The 27,498-nt window shown below is 44.4% G+C and overlaps 1 protein-coding gene across 1 annotated transcript; it reads right to left on the reverse strand.

Moving 5' to 3' along the window:
* On the reverse strand, positions 1 to 26,306 carry LOC309346484 (dual specificity protein phosphatase 22-A-like). Its single transcript, XM_081870317.1, has 9 exons — positions 26,154 to 26,306; positions 25,134 to 25,464; positions 24,857 to 24,961; positions 20,216 to 20,249; positions 18,538 to 18,620; positions 14,316 to 14,365; positions 9,435 to 9,509; positions 5,292 to 5,463; positions 1 to 1,144 (listed from the first exon to the last, which is right to left on the reverse strand). The coding sequence occupies exons 3-9, from the start codon at positions 24,875 to 24,877 to the stop codon at positions 932 to 934; spliced, it is 648 nt and encodes a 215-aa protein (XP_081726443.1). The 5' UTR covers positions 24,878 to 24,961; positions 25,134 to 25,464; positions 26,154 to 26,306; the 3' UTR covers positions 1 to 931.
* Positions 26,307 to 27,498: the final 1,192 nt, after the last annotated feature.

The raw sequence follows: 27,498 nt of genomic DNA on the forward strand, positions 1-27,498 counted from the left end.
TTGTTTCTAGTGCATTTTATATTTATTGGTATTTTGGAATATGGCTTTCAGCAACAAAACACACAACAGCTAACAGCTCCTGATGTTTTGCTGGCTCTGAATGAAAAGCACTGCAAGATTCAAGCATGTCCTGGAAATTTAGTTCTGTGCAATTAAAGGCCTGTTGGATTAAAGCCCTCTTGCCGCCCTAGTGCAACAAATCCACTTAAAAAAAGAAAACGAAACTGATTTTTTTGCTGTTAGGAAAGTGATGGGAAATGCTTTGAAAAGTGTGTGGTTAATGAACAATTAATAAAGAGATTTGTAAACGCCCTGCAAGCAAATAAGGAAGAATGTTTATTGTGGTATAAGCTCCCTGCAAAGAACTCAGAATGAATACTCAATAAAGATTGGATATAACCTAAGCTCTGTGTAATCAGATTGAATGCTCAATAAACAGATTGTCTGGAGGACCTCAGAAATGAAAATGCCTGGACTCAAGCCAAAAGCCCTCCACGTCACTTGGGAAAGCACCCCCAATACCAATGAGCCAGTCAACTTCCATCTGCTCATCATGCTAGATTCAATGTTGTTGTGTCTCAAATTTCTCTTCCTGGAAACCTCATCTTTGGCTCTTAAACCATCATCTCACTTTCTCTCATTGACTTCAGAAAGCCCCCAATGGCTGTGCTAATCCCAACTACCAGGGGCGCAACCCAAAGAGAGACAACAGATGCTACCTAACAAGGCCATACAACAAGCCTGTGGCAGAGGCGGGGGTGGGAAATAGAGTGAGTTTGACTCTGAACCACTGAGCAATGCCAATTGCACCCACAACATGTCCAAGATGCAGCTGATCTATTCACTCCTCACTGTGGGTCAGAATAACTAAGCTGTGTTCTCCTTAAAGAGATAACAGGCAGAGTTCTTCCAAGTCTTTAATGAGCTCTTGCTATCTATTCATCCACCGGCTGTGGCTGCAGCTGCTGTCATAGGTGGTATGTGGCTGAGAGCTAGTTTGGCTCGGGGCATTTATCCAGTTGGTTTCTCTGAGTCCACCTTGCTGCTGGTTTGCTTTCTCTTCTTGCTGAGAAAGTAAGCACTGCAAGTCCTCTTGGTCACTGAGTGGGTTCTTGCCATACTCCTGCTGAATCCAGGCCCTGTACTGTCAAGACAAAATCCCAGAGAAGCTGCATAAGATATGACGGATGAGCAAAGACAATGCAGGCAATGTAGGTAAAACCAATTGGCACAGTGAAGCCTTTCCCAAGTTGGTGCTCTCCAGATGATTTGGACTACAACTCCCATCAGCTTCTACTGACTGGGGGCCAGTGGGAGTTGTAGTCTTAAGTGTCCAGCGGGCATCAGGATGAGGAAGACTGGCCTAACAGGTGTATGTCAGAAGCACCTGGCCTTCTACAATTATGATGAAATGACAAGTGAATGCAGTAGTCTATTTTGCAAATGGATTCTCACTACATTGTTCAAATAGCCACCTAAGTGGGGAGGATGTCATTGCCCAAAAGCAGTTTCTCTGGTTTGTATCCCCTGCCTTATGTTATTATTAGTATCCTACTCAATATCTCCTCTTTCTCCCCTCCTCTCTTGTCTGCTTGCTGTGCAAAAATATGACAATTTAAAAAAAAAATATTAAAAAGCAGCAGCTGTGTTTTAAATGCAGAGTCATTGCTGTTTGGTTTTGAGCAAGACATTTGAGCTAGTTAAACAGGGGGGCAGGGAAATCTGTGTGTTCAATTCAACTCAGAATAAAAGTTGCAGGAACTTACCTAAAACCATGTGAGTAAAGAATTAGGAAATAATGAATACATAACCCTTACAGCTGATTCCCCACGCAGGGAGGATGCCTTGTGAGCGCCACCTCCCACGCACAGCCGTGCTAATGGTCCCCTGATCGTTCATGTCCTTAAGTGGGCTACCCCCCAACCTATTGGGGGACTTCCAGTGGGATTTTCTTTTTAAGATTGCATATAATAACATATCTGCCCTCTGGGCCATGGAAATCTAATGCACAGCTTTTATTCTTTTAATCAGGAAAGCGTGCAATGTTTTGTTTCAAGGCGGAGGTGCAATGCTGCTAGCTAGTCACACAGTAAAAAGGAAACTTGGTTTATTTCCTATCAAGGACTTGCAAGTAAACAATGTGATCCATAACCCCAAACTGCCACAAAGTAACTGATCCTGCATTCACGGCAAAAGTCAAGTGTCATTCTGCTTGGGTGGGTGGGGGACTCTGTTTTGCTTGCACCCTGTGTGAGACTTGGTTTTTTGTTTTACTAAGTCTTTGGCTTTCAGGGAAGTTGCCTGTTTTCTAGAGATATTTTTAATGTGTATTATTTATTTGTTTGTTTGTTTCTTGAATGGGTGATGTTTTGCCTGCTTTTTGGTAGGTTCTGAGCTTCGCTAGTTTTTCTTCTGTGAAATGGGTATTTTGTGGTGCAACCGCAACAATTCCTTAGATTTCCAAATGTGCCCCTGAGCCCAAAAATGTTCAAGGACCTCTGCATGTTAAACTCTCTGCTTTCTCTGCAAAATAGGTTGTGGGCAGCATACCCATACTCAGTTACCCACTGAAAGCCATGGCTATTAATTTCAATGGAGACAACCAGTAAGAGCTGTTCAACAGTGGAATTTGCTGCCAAGGAGTGTGGTGGAGTCTCCTTCTTTGGAGGTCTTTAAGCAGAGGCTTGACAACCATATGTCAGGAGTGCTCTGATGGTGTTTCCTGCTTGGCAGGGGGTTGGACTCGATGGCCCTTGTGGTCTCTTCCAACTCTATGATGCTATGATTCTATGGTTCTATGATTCTATGAACCCTAAGAAAGCCATATAGACAAGAGGGCTTTGCAAGTAGCTTAGGCTTCTGGTGGAAACAGTGGCTGTCTGCTGGAATGGTTAAGCTGTCTCCACCTACATGCAATCTGTGTACCTGTAAATATAATGCAAACATTGCAAAGCGGGGGGGGGGGGAGTCACCAGGACCAGTAGCCTCCTTCCCAAGAAAACCAAACAAAGGGAAGCACCTGTCCCTGGAAATCTTCACAGTGAGGGTAAGCACAATGATATTGCTATTTTTATTTCTCTTATCTGCTGCTTTGGACATGCTTGTCAGTTGGAAGCCAGCCTCAAAAAAAATTTTAAATACATAAACTGCCCGAGAAACCAGAGATAAGCTGGTTGGCCCTGTGGAGCAGAACATCAGTCCTCCACACCCAAGTCTCGCAGTCTCCACCCACAGATATAGCTGCAGCACAGAGTGACTTTCATTTAGAACTGAAAGTGAAAGTGGTTCTTGCCACTTTCTAGAGACAAGAGGAGCCCTGTTCAACCATATCAAAGGTCAGGGTTGCCACCTTTGGTCAGGCCAAATAAGGGGGAAGAATTGGGGGGGCTAAAAATTACTTTACCTGGTGCAGAAGTGACTTCAAATCAATCCATTACAATTGATTTGATATGGGCATATGGGCCTACCTCTCTCTCCTCCACTGGACTAGGCCCCTGCAAACTGCTTCTCTTGCTCTCCAACCCATCACTGCTCCCCTGCCCACACAAAACCCGAGACTGCACTGTAGCAGACCTGTGCACTGCACACCCCCTCTCTTGCTCTCTGCAACCCACCCTCTGCCTCCTGGAAGCCCACAAGCTGACCAAAAAGGCAATCAGGGACGGACCCATTACTATTTCTGTAGCAGGCAGGGTCTCTGTCTCCAGCATCCTATAGCTACCAAATCAGCATAAAAGAGGAGCTTTTTAGCTACTGATAATAATAATAATAATAATTTATTATTTGTACCCCGCCCATCTGGCTGGGTTTCCCCAGCCACTCTGGGCGGCTTCCATAGAAACCAAAAATACACTAAAATATCACAGATTAAAAACTTCCCTGAACAGGGCTGCCTTAAGATGTCTTCTGAATGTCAGGTAGTTATTTATCGCTTTGACATCTGATGGGAGGGCGTTCTACAGGGCAGGCGCCACTACCGAGAAGGTTCCCTGGTTCCCTGTAGCTTTGCTTCTCACAATGAGGGAACTGCCAGAAGGCCCTCAGCGCTGGACCTCAGCGTCCGGACAGAAGTATTCTCATCCTTTGTGCTGATTGGTGCCACACTGAAAGGAGATGAGTCAGCCATTGAGGATTGGCTCCTAGGGTCACTCTGGAGATGGTGCTCAGGAAGAACAATGAGTTCTTCTGTATCTTCCAAAGCTTATGTATTTAGGAGCACAGAACCATTAGGTCCAAATCATTTGCCCACACACGTGCACAGAAAATAGTAGATCTAGCTGAAATACAACAAGGGATCTGCACAGATTGTTTCAATGCATCCCTTATTACTATCATTGTATAATTGTAAGATTGTTCTATAAACTTAGAAGGCTGTATAATGTTTATGACTACCATGAAGGGACCCTGCACAATTTACCACTACACCCCTTGGTGTGACATGGGAATGGATATGGTCTGGGGGGAGTTCCAAGGTCCAGGTAGAGAGGCCACATTAGGCCCTCTGGCCTGAGGTTTCCCAGCCCTGCCCTTTCACATAGAACAGATCTGCATTATGCCCCAAAACAAACAGTAGTAGAGTTCATATCTTCAGCAACCAAATATCCTTCCCTGGGGAAATGTTCCGTTCTGCGAGGAGGCATCCCTGACGCCCCAGTCAGCTGAATTCATGGGGGATGCCCAAATCAGCTGAATTTGTGCCCTTTGGGGGAATGCCTGGCTCAAATAGTTTTTGCAAACTGTGGTACATTTTTCTCCGAAAGCCTTCTTGTGCAGCACCATCTCATCTTTCCACCCTCCTTCAGTCCACTCCTCAGCATAGGATATTCTCAGAATATCCTGGAGGTTCTTTATTTTAAAAGAAAGCAACAACTTTCTGAGAAGGGAAGTTAAAGCACAGGGCACTAGACCCATAAATGTTGGGAGTCAGGAGGAACCTGCGGACAGTCTCAGCTGTGAGACATGCTCACACTGGGTTTCCTTCGGGCACTGGGGGAAAAAAATTGTTGCAAAGAAAAAGTACTTTCACTTGCTGTCTCACTGTTCTTCAACAATCAGCTTAGGTCCAGGACACCTTCGAAGGATGGCTGTATTTTGGTACAAGTATTGTTCAGAAAATGTGAATTAGGGAGATTTGCCTATCAGTGCAAAGTGAATCTGATTCCTCTCTCATCACTGTGTGTGAGAGAGGAACAAGGAAAGAGCTAACTTTCAGCTATCTCTGAAGACATGAGCCTGTAAATGTTGCTCTGAAGTGCCAACTGGGTTAGTAGACCAGAAGCATGAAGTCTTACCTCCTTGAGCAGAGTGACTTCATACTCCTGAAGCTGTTCCTGGAAGCCAAAGTTGGGGCTCACGTAAGAACGGACAGCTTTGGTGGCTGTCAGGCACTCTTCCCAGCCAAAGTTAGTGACCGTCATGAGATAGGCCACCAGGATGGTGGTGCTGCGAGACACTCCAGCTAAGCTGTTGAGCAGAAATAAAGGAGCAATGTTTTCAGTTAGGAACAGGAGTGAAGAAAACCCATGTTAGGATTGTGCAAGACCCCCAAGTCTTGCTCCCTCCACTCTTGGACATATTCCCAAGTTTGTACATGCACTACAGCATTCATGTATCATATTCAAGATGGACGCCCTCTTATCAAGTACCATTTTGCCACCTAAATGTTATGGAGGATAAGGCTATCAACGGCTGCTAAATACCACAGCTCTATTCTACCTCCTTTTTCAGAGACAGTATGCTGCGGAATACCAGTTACTGAGGATCACAAGTGGAGAGATTCTGCATGTATTCAGGTCCTGCATGTGGCCTTCCCATAGGCATCTGATAGACCACTATGGCAACAAGATGCTGGACTCAATGGACTTCTGGCCTAATCCAGCAGGGCTTTTCATATTTTCTTGACTTTATTATTAGCTTTCAAAATCCTTGAGTCTTCATTTACGGTATTTATTTAGAGATTTCTAGCCCATACGTCCAATGCCTCCCTGTGTAATATGCAGAGTCACTTACAACAGTTTAAAGTAACTGTGTTTTGTTGTTGCTGTTTATTGCATTTACCAGTAACTTTATACCATTAAAAGTTTCAAAGTGACTTGACTAGCTAAAATATAACAGATAACATCAATGTAAAACTAGGAAAAATTAAAACCACCAACAATATAAAATATATAAAATGCTCATCCGGCAACGTATTACTAAGGACAAGTCCTATCCACCCCACTAAAAGATGAGCACCCCTGTAACAGGCAAAATTAATTAATCTAAGGGCTGGGTAAACAGTTAGGGCTTAGCCTGGTGCCTAAAGACTGACAAAAATGGTGCCAGGTACATCTCCCTCAAGAGACCATTGCCCAGACAAGGGGCCACCACTTAAAAGGCCTGTTCTCATTACTTCTAATGGCAGTTTATTGTGGACTCTGTGCTACTCAGGCCTGCAAGCTTTTTTGCAGTGTCCAAGCAATATTATTTCTTCATTTACCTTTTCTGCCAGAAATTTGGTAAGTTAGAAAAAGAATACTCCTGAAAGAGTAAATCCAGATGAAATGGAAGGGGAAGATATGGGATGGCCTTATGATGGGTGAACTGTTGTGTGGATGCTGCAAAAAATGGACTCCACCATGAACTGCCATGTGGCAGAACCCACAGCATCAACAACATAGATTTACAATGCCATAAAGGCAGAGGTCACAGATTAAACATTTTTTTTTATTTGATTAATTTTATGACTCACTTCCCATGGAGCATATCAAAGCAATTTCAGAATTATTAGTAGTAGTGGTATTAATTTCCCGACTCACCCTTCACTTTCAGGTGCTAGGGCAGGTTGCAACAATTTAAAAATCAGCATTAAAAACAGTTAAAACAAATGGCAGTCACAGGGTGGGTCCTGAAAACGTATGTCTCAGGTGTCAAAGGCCAGGGTAAAGAGATGCAATAAAAGCAGGCAGGCTACAATAAAAGCATATAAAGCAATTACGCATATTGTTAAAACAAGGGCATTAAATATATATGTGTGTGTGTGTGTGTGTGTGTGTGTGTGTGTGTGTGTGTGTGAGAAAAAACCATTACATGTATAAAAACTTGACATGATCTTGGTGTGACTCTTGGCTATCAAAATGAGAGTTAAGCAGGGAGAAAATGCTTTGAAATGATGGACATGGTTGATGACAGATGCTGGGAGTGGATTTGACAGTGAGAGTGGAGTGGCTCATCGCCCTTTTGAAGCCTCTACTTGGCTAATGAAGCCATTGGCTAGGATCCAAAGAATGGGGCAAAACGAAGGAGGCAGAATAGAGGAGTGTGTCTAGTCGGCAGCGGGTATCTTCATGCTCCAGCCCCACCCTCTGCAAATGGTTTCTGCACAATCCACATGATACATTGACTGGTTTATAAAATCTAAATAAATTTGCTGCAGCTTGCATAAGGAATCCTTTTTGGGGGGGAGTAGCTAAAAGCTGCAACAGCATGCCAAACTAATCCTTCAGTGCTAGCAGAACGGAACAAAAGCAAGACCTGCTTCTTTAGTTCAAGCCATTGGTGCTTTCAGAATTCCAACGATAACATCCAGCTTTAGAGAAAGCAAAATGTTGTTGACAGTGCAATCCTATCCATGTCCACTTAAAGTAAAAGTATGCTCACTTTACCATCTTAGAGCTCAGCAAAGTTGTTCCCTGTCCCCCAGGCATTTCACACCTCTTCCCTCCTCCGTTACAACTGTTCACATCAGCACCAGCTTCAATTCATCTCTGTTTGTGTGCACACCAGGGAGCACTGACAGAGCAAAGATGTCTTTACCCCATGGCAAGAAATGAACTAGGAACAGCTTAAGGACTGCAGTCAGCAAGTCGCTCATTTGAGAAACTACAATGCCAAACAGTAGTACCATAGAACAAGAGATACATATGCATTTTGGATAATGTTGTGTGAGCATGGATGAAAAACCCAGCACTGGAATCACGGAAGTGCACAGCAAACAGTAGTATGAACACAGCCCAGGGATGCTTCCAGGCTGTTGCTATTTTCTGGTGGGACTGAATCACATATCAGCAAATTCAGGTGGTGCAAGGGAAGTTTATTTGGAGCTTCTGCACAACAAATCAGCCCCCCTAAAAAAAATTAGACTCTTTGCAATAAGGAAAGTAATGGGAAGAAGCACAGAAAAGTGTGGGATAATGTTTCCTTGATGCAACAACATCTGACCTCCCCACAAACTAATCAGAATGGACTCTCAGTGACTACCTGGTGTCATCTAACCTCCCTGCAAACTTTGTACAAACAAATCAAGCTGAATGCTCAATAAATTTGTCACCTGGAAGTGGTTAAAGTCCCGCTACATTCAATACGGCTTCCTCCCAAGTATACATAGATAGGATTGCAGCCTTTATTTTTCTCCTATCTCAGCCTATATTAAACTCTAGCAAATTTGCATGACCTAAATGTATGTATATCAATCAATCTCTTTATAATGATCACTGACCAGTATTCAAAAAAGAAACTTTGTACAAATTTATAAAATAAAATAAAACCATACAAAATAGAGAACCATAACAATAAAATTACTAGTAAATGTACTGTACTGCAGAACACCAGTCACAAAGAACAGAATTGTGAGTTTGCTAAAATTAGTCCCTGGTAGGTATTTAGCCATCCTGGAAGAGGTGGATGCCTTGTGATCTGGAAGCATAAAATGCATCCAAATGCCCTGGAAATTTCCAGTAAAAATGTTAGGTATATCATGAGGAGAAGAGCAATACATAAGAGCATGAGTTGTTGATTCTTCCTTCCCAATTCACATTTACATTGACGTTGGGGAATTCTCTGAAACCTCCCCTTCAGAACAGTTGGTGTAACAGCATTTAAATGCACCAGAGTGTAGACTCTGTGGTGTTTTGGAACAGAGAGCAGATAAAGATGGCTGACTGGTTTATAGGATTGAAGTACTCTGTCAATTAGCATGTTATTTGAAGTTAAACCTAGATCATTTTGGCATTCAGCATCTGCAATGTGTTGTCTGAGTATTGTTCAAGCAATTTCATTTCCCATGAAGATAAGATAACTCATGGAAAAACCCATAATGCTGCCACTTTTCAGTCAACGATTGTTTCCAGCCTGAGTGAAAATCAACCTGCAAGGTTAAGGGAGCCAGATCAGTTGAGTATGTATGTATAGTTTAGGAATGACTGCCAGCCAGTGGCGTAGCGTGGGTTGTCAGCACCCAGGGCAAGGCAAGTAATTTGCACCCCCTAACCCGTGGATTTGCGCCCCCTAACCCTAACCTCCAGATGTTGCGCCCGGTGCGGCCGGCCCCCCCTGCACCCCCCACGCTACGCCACTGCTGCCAGCAGGTTTCCAGAGATATATAAATGTCCGTATATATATATATATTATAGTGTGCTCCCCATCCTGAAAAGGAAATACAGAGAAAAGCAGCTCACCAATGAATGAGACATCCTCCTCCGTGTAGCCGACATTCATGAATAAACTTGATGCACTCCTTGAAGTGTTGTATCCTGAGAGCAAAGAAGAAAAATTAGGAATTGTTTGCCCTGAACTAGAGATGAAGGTGAAATTTGATTCAGCATGTGAACCAAATCACAGCTATCCTTCAAAAAGTGTTACTCATCCAAAATTTTGTGATGCAGTTCTCCAATGGAACAATGTTTACAAAAATGCATATATTAGGGGAAAGGGTGCAAATAAATGAAGGTATTAATGAAAATACCATACAAAGATGCATTAAATTAGGGGGAAATGCTCACAAAAATGTGAGAATGAGTAAAAACTGCATGTAAAAATGTGTTTATTAGCAGAAATTTGCTTTGACGTGCTGAATAATTTTCATGAAGGTTTTTTTTTAATGCACTTGATGTGATGGTGGCAACTGACTTAATAGTGTCAGTATGTTGCAGGACAGATTGAAAGTTAGAAAAGTGACAAGGAAATGCATTGGAAAATATGGAATGAATGAATCACTAATGGGAAGGTGTAACAAGACCCCTCAAACAAATCAAGATGAACGTTCATTGCCATATAACTGCCCTGCAAACATATCAGAATGAATGCTCAATAAAGACCAGACCAAGTCTAACCTCTGCATTAGCTTTGTGCAAGCCAATCAGGAAGAATGCTGAATAAATTGGTCATCTGGAGAACTTAGATGGCTTTCAAATGGAAATAGACAATTTCATGGAGGAAATGAGCTTATCAGTGGCTCATAGGTGTGCTGGTAGCTAAATAGAACCTATAGAACTATACTGTCCAATGGCAGTATAGCTGTGAATGCCAAACGCAATTGCAGGAGAGGCTTGTAGGCTTCCCAGAGGCATCTGGTTGGTGAAAAGGTGGCTGCTGGAATAGATGGCTTGTTGGTCGGATGAAGAAAGGAAGTGCTGTAGCTCAGTAGCAGAGCACATGAGTAGCCTGCAGAAGATCCCAGGTTTAATCCCAGCATCTCCAGGTTTAGACCCCTGTCTAAAATCTTGGAGAGCCACCGCCAGTCTGACTCAGTATAAGGCAGAATTAGGCAGTATAAGGCTCAGTCCCCAAGGACGTGCTCTATGGGGAACTGACTTCAGGCTCCAGGCACATTGACAGACCAACTCTGTGTTACTAAGATGTCTGCAAATGTGACATGAAGGCTGACAACATCAGCCCTGCCCTGTGGGGATCCCTTGCAGTGCCTGGAGACAGACAGACAGACAGGTCGTGTATCCATAGCAGTGACCAGACAAGGAATGACTGTGAGGAGCTCAGGGAGAAGAAATGCCATGGTTCATCTGCAGCAGCACAACTAAATGCCTTGGTCTGCCCTAGCTGCAACAAAACATGTCTGTCCTGTATCAGTCTCTACAGCCACAGCAGGCGGTGCACTCCTCCATTGTCTACCGAGACAATGCCAACAAGTATAAGGCATCTGTGCAAGCCTGCACCCTCCTAAGCCTGCACACAAGGGGCACAAGATCACTGCATCACATCACTGAGAGTTATCCACACCTGCAGTCAGATCTGTGCACGTTCCTGCCCCTCCCCCTTCCCTTTCACCCTTTAGTGCCACTCCTTTGATGCTGGCAAAGGAAGCGACAGCACCTCCTTTGACCTTCACTTACGGAAAGGAAATGAAAGAAAAATGAAACCAAACAAAGGTGTGGGCAGCGCCAGAAGCAATGCCAGTAAAGAGGCACTGAACACTGTACATGGCAGTCAGATTTCCTGCTTGATGATAAGCCTGGTAAACTTGAGGCATGCTGAGAAAAAGGAGACTCATCCCAGGTCCTTGACACCTCAACAAAAGGTGTTTCCATTCACAGAAATAACACTCAGGTACTGTAAAATCCCCTTCTCAATTTCTTCACTCTGGCCTGATGAGAAGTGGATGACGAGGTAATGAATCCTCTCAATTTGGTAATCTATTTTTAGATCCTGAGTGCAGAATTGTTGTTTATTTAAAAGTCAAAATGGAATTTTTTTTGCTGCTGCCAGTGGTGTAGTGTGGGGGAGCCATGGGGCAGTTGTCCCGCACACAACATTGTCAGGGGTGCAAAATTTCAATACCCATTGCTGCCTCAGTACAGCTGCCCACTTTCGTCCCTGGGCTCCATTGAAAACGGCTTCTCCATGAGAACCAGAAAGTGACCTTTCCATACAACAGAGTGACTCTTCTTTTCTTATCTCTGAGGCTGCAATATCCTGGGTGATGTTGGCACCATTAGGCAGTTGAACGCACATGCGTACTCTGTCCATTTCCCTCCCTCCTACCCACCTGCTACCCACAGCCTCGGGAGCTGGCTACCCACGCTACACCACTCGTTGCTGCTGTTCTTGTTGTTGTTGTAATAATAATTAATTTTCTTCTCTGCAGGATGCACACACTTTTTATTTCAGGCATTTTAAATGAGTTTTTCTGATGAGATGGCTAGTTTTAACTGATCTTAAGATATACTAGCAACCTCATACCCATTGTTGCTCAGGAATTCTAAAAAACCAGTGCAGTTTTGAAATCCTTGGTTAAAATATCAGTGCAGTTTTGAAATCCTTGGTTAAAATCAGTGCAATTTTGAAATCAGTGGTTACAATCAGTGCAGTTTTGAAAGGTTCAAGCCCACCATCTTGATTCCAAATGGCACCCAATTGTATCTCAGCATAGACAAAAACCCACTCTTCGATCTCAGGAACTAGCATGTAAAATTAGGTGAGGATAACTTAGGAGATGTCCAGATGCACAGCAAACAAGCAACTTTCCACAATATGCAGTTCGCGCTACAATCCTATTTTACCCAAATACATATTAAGTGGTACATGCATTATTAAAATAAATAAATGACCCTACAGCAGTGTGTAGTTTTCTCTGTTTTTCTTCTTCTTACAGGAGTAGCACCTGTTGTGCCATGAATTATAAAATGTTTCATAACCCCTGGTTGGAAGTTGGCTAGTCTCAAACAAGCTATAGTTAAGATTAACCACAGTTTGGAAGACACAACAAACATGGCAGGGGAGAAGCTTCCAGTCTCCGAAGGAGAAGAGAAGGAAGTGTGAGAGCCAGAGGCTACTTGTGGGTCTTTTCCATCATGATCAGACATAGCACCCTTTATCTGCCCTACTCCACTCATGACCAGAATGGTTAAAGCACCTCCACATGGTTTTTCCTCCACTCTTTCACTGCAAGTTTCTGAATGTTGTGAATGTACAAAATGGCACAGTCATCATTCTGGACCAATTTGCAAGGAGGAGGAGGAGGAGGAGGAGGAGTTTGGACTTGACATCTCGCCTTTCACTCCCCTTAAGGAGTCTCAAAGCGGCTAACAATCTCCTTTCCCTTCCTCCCCCACAACAAACACTCTGTGAGGTGAGTGGGGCTGAGAGACTTCAGAGAAGTGTGACTGCCCCAAGGTCACCCAGCAGCTGCATGCGGAGGAGCGGAGACGCGAACCCGGTTCACCACATTACGAGTCCACCGCTCTTAACCACAACACCACGCTGGCTGTGGTTAAGGCTGTGGTTAAGATCAGCGAGGCTGTGATCTTGCAGGTGTGGCATTAAAACCCTCTTGGAAAGCAAGAGTTCCCTCTGAAGGGAATGGGTCACAACCCCCACTTTCAGCCCACTAACTATGGGTCATTCCAAGTCACCCAGTCTCATCTGGACTCTTGGGGGGGGGACCTTTCTAAGTTCACCAGGATTGTGAAATTCAGAGTCTAATGCAATGTGCAGAAAATAACCCCTTAAGAGCAAAACTTCCTTCCTGTGGCCCATTGCTTAGAGGCATGTTATGATTGAAAGAAAAAGAAATAAGAAGGGAAGAGAATAAACAAAACACCCTCTCCTCCCCCCCCCCAAAAAAAACTTGCTGGAGCAGGACTTTCTTGTCAAGCTTCTCAGTCCCTTCAGAGGGAACCTTTAGCTCAGGGAAGGAGCCCTTTCATCTGAGGGGGTAGCTTTTCAGTTGACATTGAGACACTGAATCCTGTGTCCATAAAAGAAAAGAGATCAGGTCATGCTTTGTCTTGGGGGTAAAGAACCATTTTCAGCCTGAGGGCCACATTGCCTTCTAAGCAGCCTTCTGGGGGCCACATGCCAGTGATGGGCAGGGCTGGAGGCAAAAGTGGGTGGAGCAACAAATGTGAATTTTCCTTTTTTACAGACAGCTAGTTTCTACAGTGGTGCCCCGCAAGACGAATGCCTCGCAAGACGAAAAACCCACTAGACGAAAGGGTTTTCCGTTTTTCGAGGCGCTTCGCAAGACAAATTTCTCTATGGGCTTGCTTCGCAAGACGAAAACGTCTTGCGATTTTTTTCGCTTCCCCCCCCCCCTTTTTCTAAGCCGCTAAGCCGCTAATAGCCACTTAGCCGCTTTGCCGCTAATAGCCGCTAAGCCGCTAATAGTGCTAATCCGCTAAGCCGCTAATAGGGTTGCTTCGCAAGACGAAAAAAACGCAAGACGAAGAGACTTGCGGAACGGATTCTTTTTGTCTTGCGAGGCACCACTGTACACACTTTCACACTGTCTTCCATTCAGCGAAATGAAGGGCAGTGTCAGAGTTCAAGGACAAATTCGAGGTTAAGCACTCAAGCAGAGTCAATGAGTGAATGATGTGGTCTAATGAAATGAGGGAATGGCCAGGGAGAGGCTTGGAGGACCACATTCAGGGCCCAGCCTGAGGTTTCCCATCTCTGCTCCATGCACTAACATAAGATGGATCAGTGTGTTGATTACAAAACCGGTTTCTCTGATGAACAACAAGTGAGGAAAACAGGATTGCTCTCCAGGAAAGCTAGCATGTTTGCATTGTATACAGGCTGAAACCCCTGAGAGAACTTACAGGTTTTGATTCGAAGAGTCTGAGGCTGATATGCAGAGGTAGGTCATGTCCTGTGAAAAAAGAGACAAACTTTACAAGGGACTTGTGCATTCCACTTCATGCAGGAGGCACAGCACAGTAAACAAATGGCGGGACATCTGCTATTGTTCTGTGATAGTCCTCAGCGTAACCTCAGATTTGTTATTTGCACTTAGCACAACCTCATCTGATTAAGAGCCAAACAACTCATTATCTTGGAGCTCCATTTTAGAAATGTGTACTGACCACGAGATTCAGTTCAGACCACAGCATTGTAAAATAGACTTGAGTTGGCTTAGACTAAATTGGAGACTACCTGGTCCAGCTCTGGGGTCAGATTCTGCTTCATTCCCTCCACCACCAGGCATGACTGGGGAATCAAAACATGGCCACAACCTTTATTCCCCTTTTGAAAGCCACTCAGAGTGGCTGGGGTAACCGATTCAGATAAGAGGCATACTATTATTATTATTATTATTATTATTATTATTACCCACAGAAGTGGGTAAAATTTGCAGACATAGTAACCCATCCAGGTTCAGGGGTACTTCTGTTGGACAACTCTAAAATGTTGTCATTTGAAAAATAATAATTGTGGCACTATGGAAAACAGCACTATTTGTAAGTCTGGATCATTGAGGTGCTCCAGGGCTCCCTGCTTCAAACTGTGCCCCTATGATGCTTTCCCTTTACAGAGCCCCAGCATAACAGGTAATTATGCCCCAAAACTGCATTACACCCTCTGCACCAGATTGATGGAAAAGTTCTGATCAGATGCAGCCAGCCTGATGGAAGAGTTCTAGGAAACAAAACCTTGCTCACTGTTTTATGATGCTTTAATCAGCCCCAATGAAGATGGTTGCTGTCAGATGACCTGTTAGTTGAGCATTAACCCTCCCTGATCTCTTTGCACTAGGTCTGCGAGGGCGCTAAGCAACATCAATTGCTTGCTGAGCATTCATTCCTATTTGTTTTCAGGGAGGTTAGAATTGTACATTTGGAAGGGATCCCAGGGGTCATCTAGTCCAAACCCCCTGCAATGCAGGAACCACAGTTAAATGTCGTTGTCAAGCAAATATCCTAGGCATTCCACTGCATCTTACCATCACTTTTCTCATCCCCATAAGCCTAATGCTATGGTGGAACAGGTTTGCTGTGCAAGAGCACCAAATCAGCTTAAATGTGAAACCTGAATACAGTTGTATCTTGGATCCTGAATGTCTTGCGAGTCAAACATTTTGGCCCCCAAACGCCGCAAACCTGAAAGTGAGTGTTCCGGTTTTGTGAACATTCTTTGGAACCCGAACGTCCAATGGGGCTACTGCAGCTTCTGATTGACTGCAGGAGCTTCCTGCAGCCAATTGGAAGCCGTGCCTTGGTTTCCAAATGTTTTGGAAGTCAAACGGACTTCCGGAATGGATTCCGTTCGATTTCTGAGGTACCACTGTATCTCCAGCTCAAAGGACCTCAGGTGGCAGGTGACTGTGGAGAAAGCTCGCTCTCTTCCCAAGACCCTGGATAGCTGCCACCAACTATCTGTTCGTAAGTAGACAATACAGGGCTGGAGAAGCCCATGGTTTGTGCTGGCATATCACAGCTTCCTATGTTCAGATGCAGAAAAACAGAGAGGGCACTGATATAATCCAAATTAACCATCAAGCTGAGCACACCACAGAGCAGAGGCCTCATCCAACTTGAGTCTACCTGCTGCTGCTGCACAATTTTCAGATTGTTTTCTATTGGACCAAGTCATTCCCAATTTGGTTCATCTATACGTAGGTTGTTGCTTTTTTTTTTTTTTAAGTTGGGGGGACACAACACCACTAGTATCGAAAATACTTTTTGCGGACAGTGTTGCAACACGTTTGCAACAGTAAAATCTTCCAGGCAGTTGCTAACCTCTCCCTCTCCTGTCCTCACCCCACCCCATCCTTCCCAGGCAATCACACAACAATACACATCAGGATTAATTACTATTCTCCACTGAAGCTTCCTCCCACCCCTGCTCACTACCAGAGATGGGAACCCCCCCACCCCACCCCCATGCACACTCTCTCAGCATTTGCTGGAGGGCTAGGCATGGGAAAGGAGCTTGACTCTGCAATTCTTTTTGCCAGAGTGACAAATTGCTCAATGCACCCGTGTGTTTCCAGTTCCCCTTTTCTCCCTGGCCTCATTCACTCCATCATGTTGTAAGACCTCTGTGCCCATTTGCCATCTGTCTGGCAAGTCTGCAGAGATGCGGTCCAAGCAGCTGCGGCTTTGGTGAGCGGTTTTTGCTCCCTGCATTTGATTCCCCGCCCCCCTTGATGATATTAGTCAGTATCTCTTACCAAGAAAATGGCTTTCATGGAGTTCATTTTCAAAATAAATACATACTGTATTTTCTTGGGAAGCAAAGCAGCATGTATCGGCTGGGCAAATTCACCCACCCAAAACCAACACCATCAGTACACACACACAACTCTCTACAGCTGTATTCAGTCATGCGGTTTATTGCATTAGTTTTACTGGTTACAATGCTAGTGCCTCTATCCTGATTTCTAACATGTCTTTTAGGCTACATTTACTCTATAAATTTAAAGTGCTATCATGCCACTTTAAACAGTCATGGCTTGCCCTAAGGAATTCACTTAGTTCAAGTGCTGAGAGCTGTTAGGGGAACCCTGATTCCCCTCACAGAGCTACAATTCTCAGAATTCCCTGTGAAGAGGAGCTGATTGGTAAACCACCCCAGATTTCTTTGGTGGAACTATGACTGTTAAAGTGGCATCACAATGCTTTAAATTCAAGGTGTTAATGTGGCCCTGGAAACAGCTAACACAGAAATGAGCACTGAACAGCTGCTAGATTTCCAGAAGTGGTTCTTTGGCTGTGTGAAGTATCACATAAAGTGTGAAAATTATCAGGTAAGGAAACATCAGGGAAGCAGAATAAACTGCTATTAGCAGCAGCTGCATCAGAAGGTGCCTTGTATCATCAGATAATTGGCGCATCTAGCTCAGTATTGCCTACACCAGATACAGGAAACCTCTGGCCCTCCAGATGTTGCTGCACTACAACTCCCATCATCCCCTGGTCGTTGGCCATGTTTAATTCCATTTTATCTGAACAAAAAAGTCCCCAACGTAACTTTGTAAGATGCTGGAGAGGGAGGGCCTACAGCAAAACCATAACCCAAAGTGAGGGCTAAAGAGCTGAGGAGGGGGAGTATAAGAAGCAGTTTGTACTGTGCCACATTTTATTATGTTTTAAGTTGCTTTTATGGGACATGGGTTAAACCACAGAGCCTAGGACTTGCCAATCAGAAGGTCAGTGGTTCGAATCCCCACAAAGGGCTGAGCTCCCATTGCTCAGTCCCTGCTCCTGCCAACCTAGCAGTTTGAAAGCACATCAAAGTGCAAGTAGATAAATAGGTACCGCTCCGGCAGGAAGGTAAACGGCATTTCCATGCACTGCTCTAGTTCACCAGAAGCGGCTTAGTCATGCTGGCCACATGACCCAGAAGCTGTACACTGGCTCCCTCGGCCAATAAAGCGAGATGAGCGCCGCAACCTCAGAGTCATCCACAACTGGACCTAATGGTCAGGGGTCACTTTACCTTTACCTTAAATTGCTTTTAGCCCTGGAGGCAACAAAAAAAACCACTATTATTATCATTTAAATTGGAGAAATGCTAGCCAATCACAGGGTTGGAAGGGACCTGAGGTTCATCTAGTCCAGAGGTTCTCAACCTTTTTGAGTCCACGGCTCCCTTGACCAACTGCATTCTTTCTACAGCACCCCAGTATGACCAGTGGTCGAGGATGATGGAAGCTGTAGTCCAGCAACATCTGGAGGGATGCAGATTCCCCATCCCTATACTAGGCAAATCTGGCATTACAAGGCAACTGAAAGCAAGATCTGTTAATGCACAGTATGTGGAGGGAGGGAGGGTTGGGAAACCTGGCATAATCATTTCTGTAATTGCACTGCCCTCTACTGGCTTGTGACATTTCATAACTTCACCACAGAAATAATTACCTTCATGCATTCACATTTTAGCTGGGGAAGCCAAAGAAATATGAATGAATAAGGTGGCAAATGGACTGCAGCTGGGGTCCCTAAAGCATTTTACATATTTTCCAGCTGTCATGTTTTAAGTAATTGGATTCCTCCTTATTGTTATGATCCAAGATGCTCCAGATCTCCTCTCCGTACTCACTTCCAGCACAGGCTTAGCATTATTATGCACCGACAAGATGTGTGTGATCCCATTCTTCACTAAGTTCTCTTTGTCCTCAGAATCTGGAAAGAAAGAGAGACTTCTAAGATCCAAGATGAATAAAAAGGTGCATTAGTTCATAACCCTTGCTTTAATCCAGCAAAGACCAAAACAGGATGTTACATAGAAAGATGTGTGTAAACTTTCTCCCATTTTTTTAAGGGAAAAGCACCCTCTGGAAGCTGCAGATTTATCACCAGAAAAGTGCTATGGAGGACTTGGCCCTTTCCCTTCCAGCCAATGCAAAACGTCCCTCAAGTAAAGATATTGGTACTTAATGTGTAGCTTCTACTTTGGTCCTTGTGTTCTTAAGCAAGGATTTGCCCACATTTGGACACTATTTAGCTGTTCATCCACTTCTCCACCTCCTGTTGAATTAAACCACAGCAGTCCACCCACACATATATTAGGAGCAGTCTTTCCCATTCACAACAGGAGGCATTCTGTCTTGTGATTGTCCCCATCCTTCTAATCTGTTGATTCCAGTGGCGTAGCGTGGGGGGTGCAGGGGGGCCGGCCGCACCGGGCGCAACATCTGGGGGTTAGGGTTAGGGGGCGCAAATCCACGGGTTAGGGGGCGCAAATCCATGGGTTAGGGGGTGCAAATTACTTGCCTTGCCCCGGATGCTGACAACCCACGCTACGCCACTGGTTGATTCTAATATGTGGGCTGATTTTATTATTATTTTTTCTAGTGTGTATGTGTTTGCAAGGGGACTGGTTGGCTTTTAATACTGTTACCATAAATTGTTGTGTGATTTTTATTTTGCATTTTTGTTCTTGTTTTCTCTCTTTTCGAATACTGTATGTATAAGACCCTTTGGGGAAAGCACTTGATAAGCGGTGTATATATTATGCAAATAAACAACTGCAGATTAAACTAACTATGAAGAAATTATGAACATGCACTCTTGCTTTATAACATTAAATCATGTGGATGGATCCAGCCCCAGATTAAGACCCTTAGTGTTAAATAGTGGGTAGACATATCAGACGACACAGCGATTCTTCAAACAGCTCTTGTTTATTCACAGGCCAGAACAGAACTGAACTTAACTGAAGGGTTCAGCCAGCCTGCTTATATAGAGCTCCACTACAACGCAACTGTAACAACTTTCTATAACTATCCAATCACTGAACATCACTTTCAATCCCTTATTTGCATATGTGGACCTGAGTGAAAACCATCTACAGTATCCCCCTGCTGGCCCAGGGTGAGAACTTCAGCACATAACACTTAGAAGCACTGAAAATATTGTTGTGCCCTCCCCGCCCCATACGTAACTCAAAATAAAAGCAATGCTAAACCATAAAATGAAATTTTGTTTTTCCAAAATGGCACAGAACTTACCTTTATGTTAAAATGGCACATATGCCTTGTGAAACACATGGCTTGCTTGCATTATATCAATCTATGTTAGTAGGACACTTCCTGGTCTTGGTGGGGATAAGTAATAATACTCTAAATCTATAACAATACATACACCATGCAAAGATGAAACCAGTTCATCATTCCACATTTGTACTAGATTCTAGGAGGAGGAGGAAAAAGAGGCCCACATACACTGTTCATAATCAACATCTGCTAGGAGACAGGCAGAGTTTGAAAAACACTTACCCCTGATGTTTCCAAGGTACAGCCCCCCCACAACCTGAAAATAAGCCAAGAAAAATAATTAGTGCTGCAGGCGCTGTCCCTTGTGAACAAGATCCTCCTGGGCTTATTTTATTTATTTCATAAAATTGATTGTAAAAACAAAAAAAACCCAGCAAACCTCAAAGTAGTTTTCAAAAAGATAAAACAAGAAAACAAAAGAAAACATTACAATATTTTAAAACATACAGAAAGTTAAATTACTAAAAATAATAATTAAAATTCACACTTTCTATGCATCTAGGTAGGCTTAACAGTAATGTTTTTTAGAGGAAAAGAGATGGAAGTATCTACCTATTTTTGTTCTCTTCATTTCTCATTTTTCTAATCTTTAATTCAATTCTCCACATTTCTGCAAGAATGGTCTCATTTTTAAAAAAAACAACTCATGGAAATTCTTCCACATTTGGGGAAGAATTTCTCCTGGCACATTTTTGCACCCAGTTTTGAGTCACATACATGTTTTTGCATGCAAGTGTTCATAATGCATTTTGGTATATGTCCATTAATGTATTCATTTTTATATTGTTCTCATATTGTTTCAGGAAGTGCGAATTTGATAAGTTCAGCTTCAAATGTGAATGGAAATAAATTCCTCCCCAATCCCTTCTCCCAGAGCACAGGTCAATCCGCTTGAGCTGACTAAGGGTAGACAGAATGAAGACCAGTATCTACTGGTAGATCACTGAATGATTTGCAGTAGACCAATATGGATTTCTCCTCCCCTCCCCACCCAGTTCTTTAACCATTGCAGTAACTTCCCAATCCCCAAACTCGGCTTCTGAAATGAAGAAAGCATGAGAGGAGATAATTCTGAACAGATTTTGGGGACAGGGCTGTAGCTCAGAGGCAGAGCATCTGCTTTGCATGCAGAAGGTCCCAGATACAACCCTCAGAATCTCCAGGCATGGGCGTAGCCAGGATTTTTGTGGGGGGGTGGACTATTGTGGGGGGGCAGGACTTTTGTTAGTGGGGGCAGAACTGACGTGATTGGTTAGTTAAGTATTTCTATTGTTTTACTTGATCTGGGGGAGCAGCTACCTCCCCCTTGGATACACCCATGTCCCCAGGTAGGTCAGGGGAAAGCTCCTTGCGTGAAACCATGGGAACCTACTGCCAGTCAGTGTAGATCAGCCAGAGCTAGATGCACACATGATCCAACTCTGCATATCTATCTATCATCTATATCTATCTATCTATCTATCTATCTATCTATCTATCTATAATAATAATAATAATAATAATAATAATAATAATAATAATAATAATTTATTTATACCCCGCCCATCTGGCAGTGTTTCCCCAGCCACTCTGGGCAGCTTCCAATCAAGTGTTAAAAACAATACAGCATTAAATATTAAAAACTTCCCTATCTATCTATCTGTCTATGCCAGCTTCCTATGAGAGGACAGCAAGCTCAGTTCTAGGACAGGGCCATAGATCTGGTGCCTTTTAAAAAGCAGCATTCTGAATCCTTCGCCCACTGCCAGCCTCAGAAGGAACACACCAAGCGCCAGGCAACCTAAACATCAAGCCTTCCCAGCGTGACCTTTCAAACAGACACGGCTTGGCTTCACACCAGCAGCAAGGGTCTGCTGCAGCCCAGAGACGCCATGGCTCTGTTTTGCGTTTCTATAGCAGCCAGCGCAGATCTTCCAAACAACTCCACTACGAGAGACGGCATCCAGAGCAGGCACACACAAGGGTGCTATTTTTAAATGCTTAGCTCGAGACATCTGAACAAAACAGGCCCCCTCTCTCTCATTCCTTCCTCCCGCTCTGAAGAGCAAAGAACAATTACAACGTGCTGTGTTCCCCGCCTGCCTCCTAACAAAACGAACTTGGGCAGTGTGGTATAGTGTTTAGAGTGTCAGACTAGGACCTGAACGAGTCAGATTTTGTAGAAAGCATTATGACAATGAGCTATCCTCCATGGTGGGCGGTGCCTATAGGAGCTGGTAGGGTGTAAGACAGGGAGCCCAACAGTAGATGGAGCCAGAGCCAGTGGCAGATGCAGACAATTACTGTACTAACTGAGCCAACTCAGCCAACTAGTTTTGCCCCCATCCTCCTCCCTGCTGTGTTCTACAAGGGCAACATTGAGACTAAGGAAGATGAAGCTGACAGGCAGGGCCACCCTCCTTGAACTGGTTGGAAGTAGGAATGCAGGCAAGTAGGAGCAGGCTGAGTTTGGTGGGACAGTGTCCCATTTGCCCTAATAGACCTGCCTCTGCTGAATACCCTGCCTACCGTTGCAGGAAAGTGAGCCAGCCAGCTGAGAAAACCTCTTGTCCGCAATTATTTCAATCCAGAAACAGAGAGGTCGGCAGTCTCTGATTTGAGCAGGCATTTTTATCTGGGTCAGAGGATCTAATTTTAATTCAGTAAAGCTGTGACTTTCCCTGTACAGGCAGTAAACTGATCCCACTGCCAGGCACCCAGCTGCATGTTAAACAAATAGTTCTTCAGTGAGTTGTTGTTGTTGTTGTTGTTGTTGTTGTTGTTAAAAAGAATACCAACCAATATTGCTGAATGTCTTCTGATAAAAACAGGAGGCTGCAGCAAGTGTAAGTGGGGTGGAAGACTCACCAAATGGGAAAAGTAAACTTGAGGGAGTTGGGGGCTCTCTGGAAACACAGACCAATAGTTTAGTAATCCTTCTAACATCCCTGCAAAGTAGGCCATTGTTGTTATCGCTCATATTGCAGACAGGGAAGGCTGAGGGAATATAGCTTGCTTGGGGCCACTGTAAATTCTTTGCAATAGGCAAGTATTCCTCTGAATTACCAGTTGCTGCAAATTTCAAACAGGGAGAGTGCTGTTGTGTTCAGGTCCTGCTTGCTCACTTCCCAACTGGGGTATCTGGTTGGCCACTGTGAAGACAGAGTGTTGGACTTGGTGGGCCCTTGGCCTGATCTAATGGGGGTCTTCTTATGTCATGAAAATTTGAACTAGCAGCTTCTCAGCTCATCCTTCCATCCAGTGCTCTTTGGTGGAGCAGCTGGATAAATTTACACGATGGACTTAATGGTCTTACAGCGATGATTAGGTGCGCTGCTTCAGTCGTGGAGCTGACAGTCAATGCTTCTTTTCCCTCTACCCTGCTGTTCCATGGCTTACAACTACCTCTGCATCCCTGATATGTTAGAGCCATGCTCACCAAGGACCATTGCTGATGGTTTACTGCTGAATGTTTTTTCTGTCTGTTGTAGCAGTTGTGATGCACTGTGCTCGATACTGTATGGTTTTTAATTGTATTTTTATTGCTTGCTTCATTCATTCATTCATTTATTATTGCATTTATATCCCACTTTCTTTTTCTTCAGAGAGCTCAAGGTGGTCCTCCCCTCTCCATTTTTTATTCTTACAACAACCCTGTGAGGTAGGTTAGGCCCAAGGTCACCCAGTGAGCTTCAGTTCCTTGAACCCTGGTCTTTCTGGACATTCTGAGCACACTGACTCAGTGTTTACCTTTTTTTACATTATATACTATTGTATTACAATTTGCAATCAATCAAACTGAATTTCTAATGAAAGAAGCAATAAACATACAATTGAAAATCAATATGACTACTGAATGCAAACATGCTTTGAAAGACTACCTGAGTGAAGTTTCTGGACCACGGGTGGTCCACAGTTTGAAAACCCCTGTGTTTAAGCAAAAAGCCACCAAAAAAGTCGGTTTTTCCATTCCGGTTAAAAATATGAAAGTGTGCATCAGGCATAGGCAAACTCGGCCCTCCAGATGTTTTGAGACTACAATTCCCATCATCCCTGACCACTGGTCCTGTTAGCTAAGGTTGATGGGAGTTGTAGTCCCAAAACATCTGGAGGGCCAAGTTTTCCTATGCCTGGTGTGCATGCTCAGACTCACTTAAATCACAGCCACATTAATGGATAATTAGAATTTGCTGCTGCGGTGTTAACACATACCCGACAATAATGAGCCAATTTTTAAGGTAAAAATAATAAAAACGTCTACATGCCTACCTGGCTGCCACAAGATTATAAAGTGTTTTTAAAAAGGAAAGGAAGGGAGGACACTGGGATGGCCAGCATCAAGCCTGTTCAGCCCCAGCATACAGTGCCTGTTTGCTGCTGCTTCCATCCTCGTCATGGGTAGGGGAGGGCAGGAGACTGGACTTTGGCCCTGGGGTGCGGCCCTGCTGCGCCACCAGCTGCTCCACAACCACTCAAACTGAGCCTTATTTCTTTGACATAAATTGCTTCCCTGCAGACTTCCCCAACCTGGTCCCTTCTCGATTTTGGGGGACTACCAAGTCCCATCAGCCTCAGTCATGCTAGTGCAGTCTCGTTGGCCAAGTGTCCAGCCAGGACCCAGGAGACCAGGGTTCAAATCCCACTCAGCCATGAAACTCATTGGGTGACCTTGAAGACCAGTCCCTCTCAGCCTAACCTACACCACAGGGTTGTGGTGGGGATTTAATGAACAGGGGAAGAACCATGTAAGCCAGCTTGAGCTCCTTGGTGGAAACAATGGGATATAAATGCAACAAATAAAATAAAATAAAATAAAATAAAATACTACCTTACCACCCCCATTCCCACTTTTTGCTAAGTTGCAATGAACCCCAAGGATTGTACCTTACTCATACCGGTCCCCATGCCACCTTTGAGTTCCTCAGCAGGCAGGCTCACACACAAAACCCACAGTTGCTCATTCCAGTTTCCCTGTTTGTCACCAGGGCACTGCAAAACAAGGAGAGAAAAGGGAGGGAAACACCCTTATAACTGAGACTGGCTTTCCTCCTTTGACTCATTCTGAAAGGTGCGTTTATCTGCTGAGGAGTGTTATGGGCCAGGAAGAGCATGCGCTGGTTATTATGGGGTGGGGACTTGCAGGAAATCTCCGTACACTTACCAGCTCTGCCGCATCTGAAGCGGGAGGACAGAGTACCAGGCAGGAACTGACACACACACAGAGAGAAGCAGTGGCGATAATATTAAGGGTCACAACAGGACACGAAGGAATGGGGACTCGGGATTCTCATCCAGATCTGCAGATCTTACGTCACCAGCTGTGACATGGGATCCTTGGTCAGTTGCTGGCGGACTCCTGTGTGGGGCATCAATGTTTGCCACACAAACACACACACTCCCCTCCCATCTCTGCTTCATGAGTCACTGTGCTGCAGCTGTTGCTGCCAAGTGAAATGTCTAACATACTGTTGCAATGCAGAGGTTCTGCCTTACTGAAAAAGACAAAAAGAGGGGAAATCAACATCACCCTAAACAAACTTTGGAAGGGGGGGGGCTTTAATGGAAACAGCTGCCCCCCAGACTTTGCTTATCACAGAAACCCTTCAAAATCTGCACTTCTCTGGATTTTGCAGCGCAGCTACCCAGCCCAGTAATGTGCGCAGACATTGCATTGTGTGCCGGCTTGAGTGAATGTATATGTTGATATTAGGGGCTCCCCCCCGCTTGCTCTGCCCACCAACTCTGCCTACCCATTTGCCAGCCACCCTTCCCCCACCCCTGACCAAACACTGCTCCCTTTACCCCTCCCCCATCCCCTTGCCTCCCCCCCCCTTTGCTCCCAGCTCCGTTCTCTTTTAAAGGAGGGAAGAGGCACTTCACAGAGTGACTTGCTAAACCACTCTGTGAAGCACCTCCCGCTTCCATTTAACCTCCCTTACATTTTTATGTATAAAGGAAGGAAAGTCATGTACAAAAAAAAATGCATTGTATTGGGGTTTTGTTTCGTTTTTTTGCAAAAATGTGTATACTTTGCATACAAAAATGTGTTGGGGGGAATAGGCTGGAATTAAAAAAAATATCTTTTTTAAAAAAGATAATTGCAAACTGATGCAGAAATGTGGAAAACTGAACTTAGGTTTGGAAAAATGAGAAAGTAAAATTGTCATTTGCCCATTCCTACCTCTCAGGTAAAGGCTCCAGTTCGGCTGCTCTGGAGTCGTGCTAAGAGCTTCCTCGGAGACAGCAGCAAAGCGTCATCCGCCAGCAGAGGCATCAGCTCCTTTCTGCTGCAGTCATGCTTTCTTTGGCCAATATACCTTCATTCATTCATTCCTTGCTTGCATCTCTCCAAAGCCAGCCTCCAAAGAAAGGAAGCGGGAAAGGGACCTCTGTTTTGGTACATTATCAGGATTCACCTGAAGAGGGTGCTGTTGCAGAGGCCAGCCGGCCTCTCTCACAGGGATTCAGAAAGCAGGTCAGCGACTGTAGAGTCAGTGAAGGCAGCTAGTGCTATTTTCAGGCACAAGCCACAGGCAAAGCACTTCAGCTCAGAGGGTAACCTCCCCCACCCAAGCGATCCGTATATTGCTAGGCTGCAAGGGACGCAGGACGCAGCTGGCTTATTAGCTGACCTGCAAATCCCTAGCACCAGGGAATGAACTGCAAAATGCTATTCACAACAAGAGAGGCGGTGTGGTGTAGTGGTTAAAAGCATCAGACTTAAGAGCTAAGTGCCTAGGGCTGAAATCCTGTCCCTTGTCAGCCATGCTCACTGGCTATCCTTGGGCCAGCCATGGTCTCTTAGCCTAACCTACCTCACAGCACTGTTGTGAGGAGAAAGGAGGAGGGGAACCCTGTACACAACCTGGAGCTCCTTGGACGAAAGGTGGGGTATAGATGTAATAAAATAGTATAAAAGAGTTGACAAGAGACGATAGGGCTGATTCACACCTGTGTCAATACATCCCCTGAATGTGGCAAAATTTAAATCTTTCCCATGCAGTAATAGTGACAGGATCATTCATGGTCCCGCAGCTGTATTCTGCAGATGTGAACCTTTACAGCTATGCAAACAGCCCGTGCGATCTATAGTAGCTTATGGCTTTTGTTGCTGTGCATGAACAAGCATCAGTCATGTTCACTTTCAGCTCAATATGCAGGTCAAGGGAAGAACAGCAGGAGTGACCCCTCCCTCCTCTTCTCTGTGCATTGATTCTCCATGGAATTTTTTTTTGGGGGGAGGGGGAGAGACTCCCAACTGACTGCATGAACCACCTCCACAGAAAAAATCAGGTATGAGAGTTCCAGCAGCAGCACTAGAGATTATCTGTCACTAGGCCTCCTCCTATCTTGGATTGTTTCCAAGTTATACTAAAGAGCACCAAGGTACCGTTATTATGAATTAGCATTCACAGATGGATTTCTCAAAGTAGTGTCATGACATCTAAAGCTGCCTGTAGAGGCAGACTGCAACATAGATCAGATCTAGTGCAATGTAGATTTCAAGTTAATGATATTCTGCAGTC

This window comes from Podarcis erhardii, assembly GCF_964252035.2.
Source record: "Podarcis erhardii genome assembly, chromosome: 7".
NCBI lineage: Eukaryota > Metazoa > Chordata > Lepidosauria > Squamata > Lacertidae > Podarcis > Podarcis erhardii.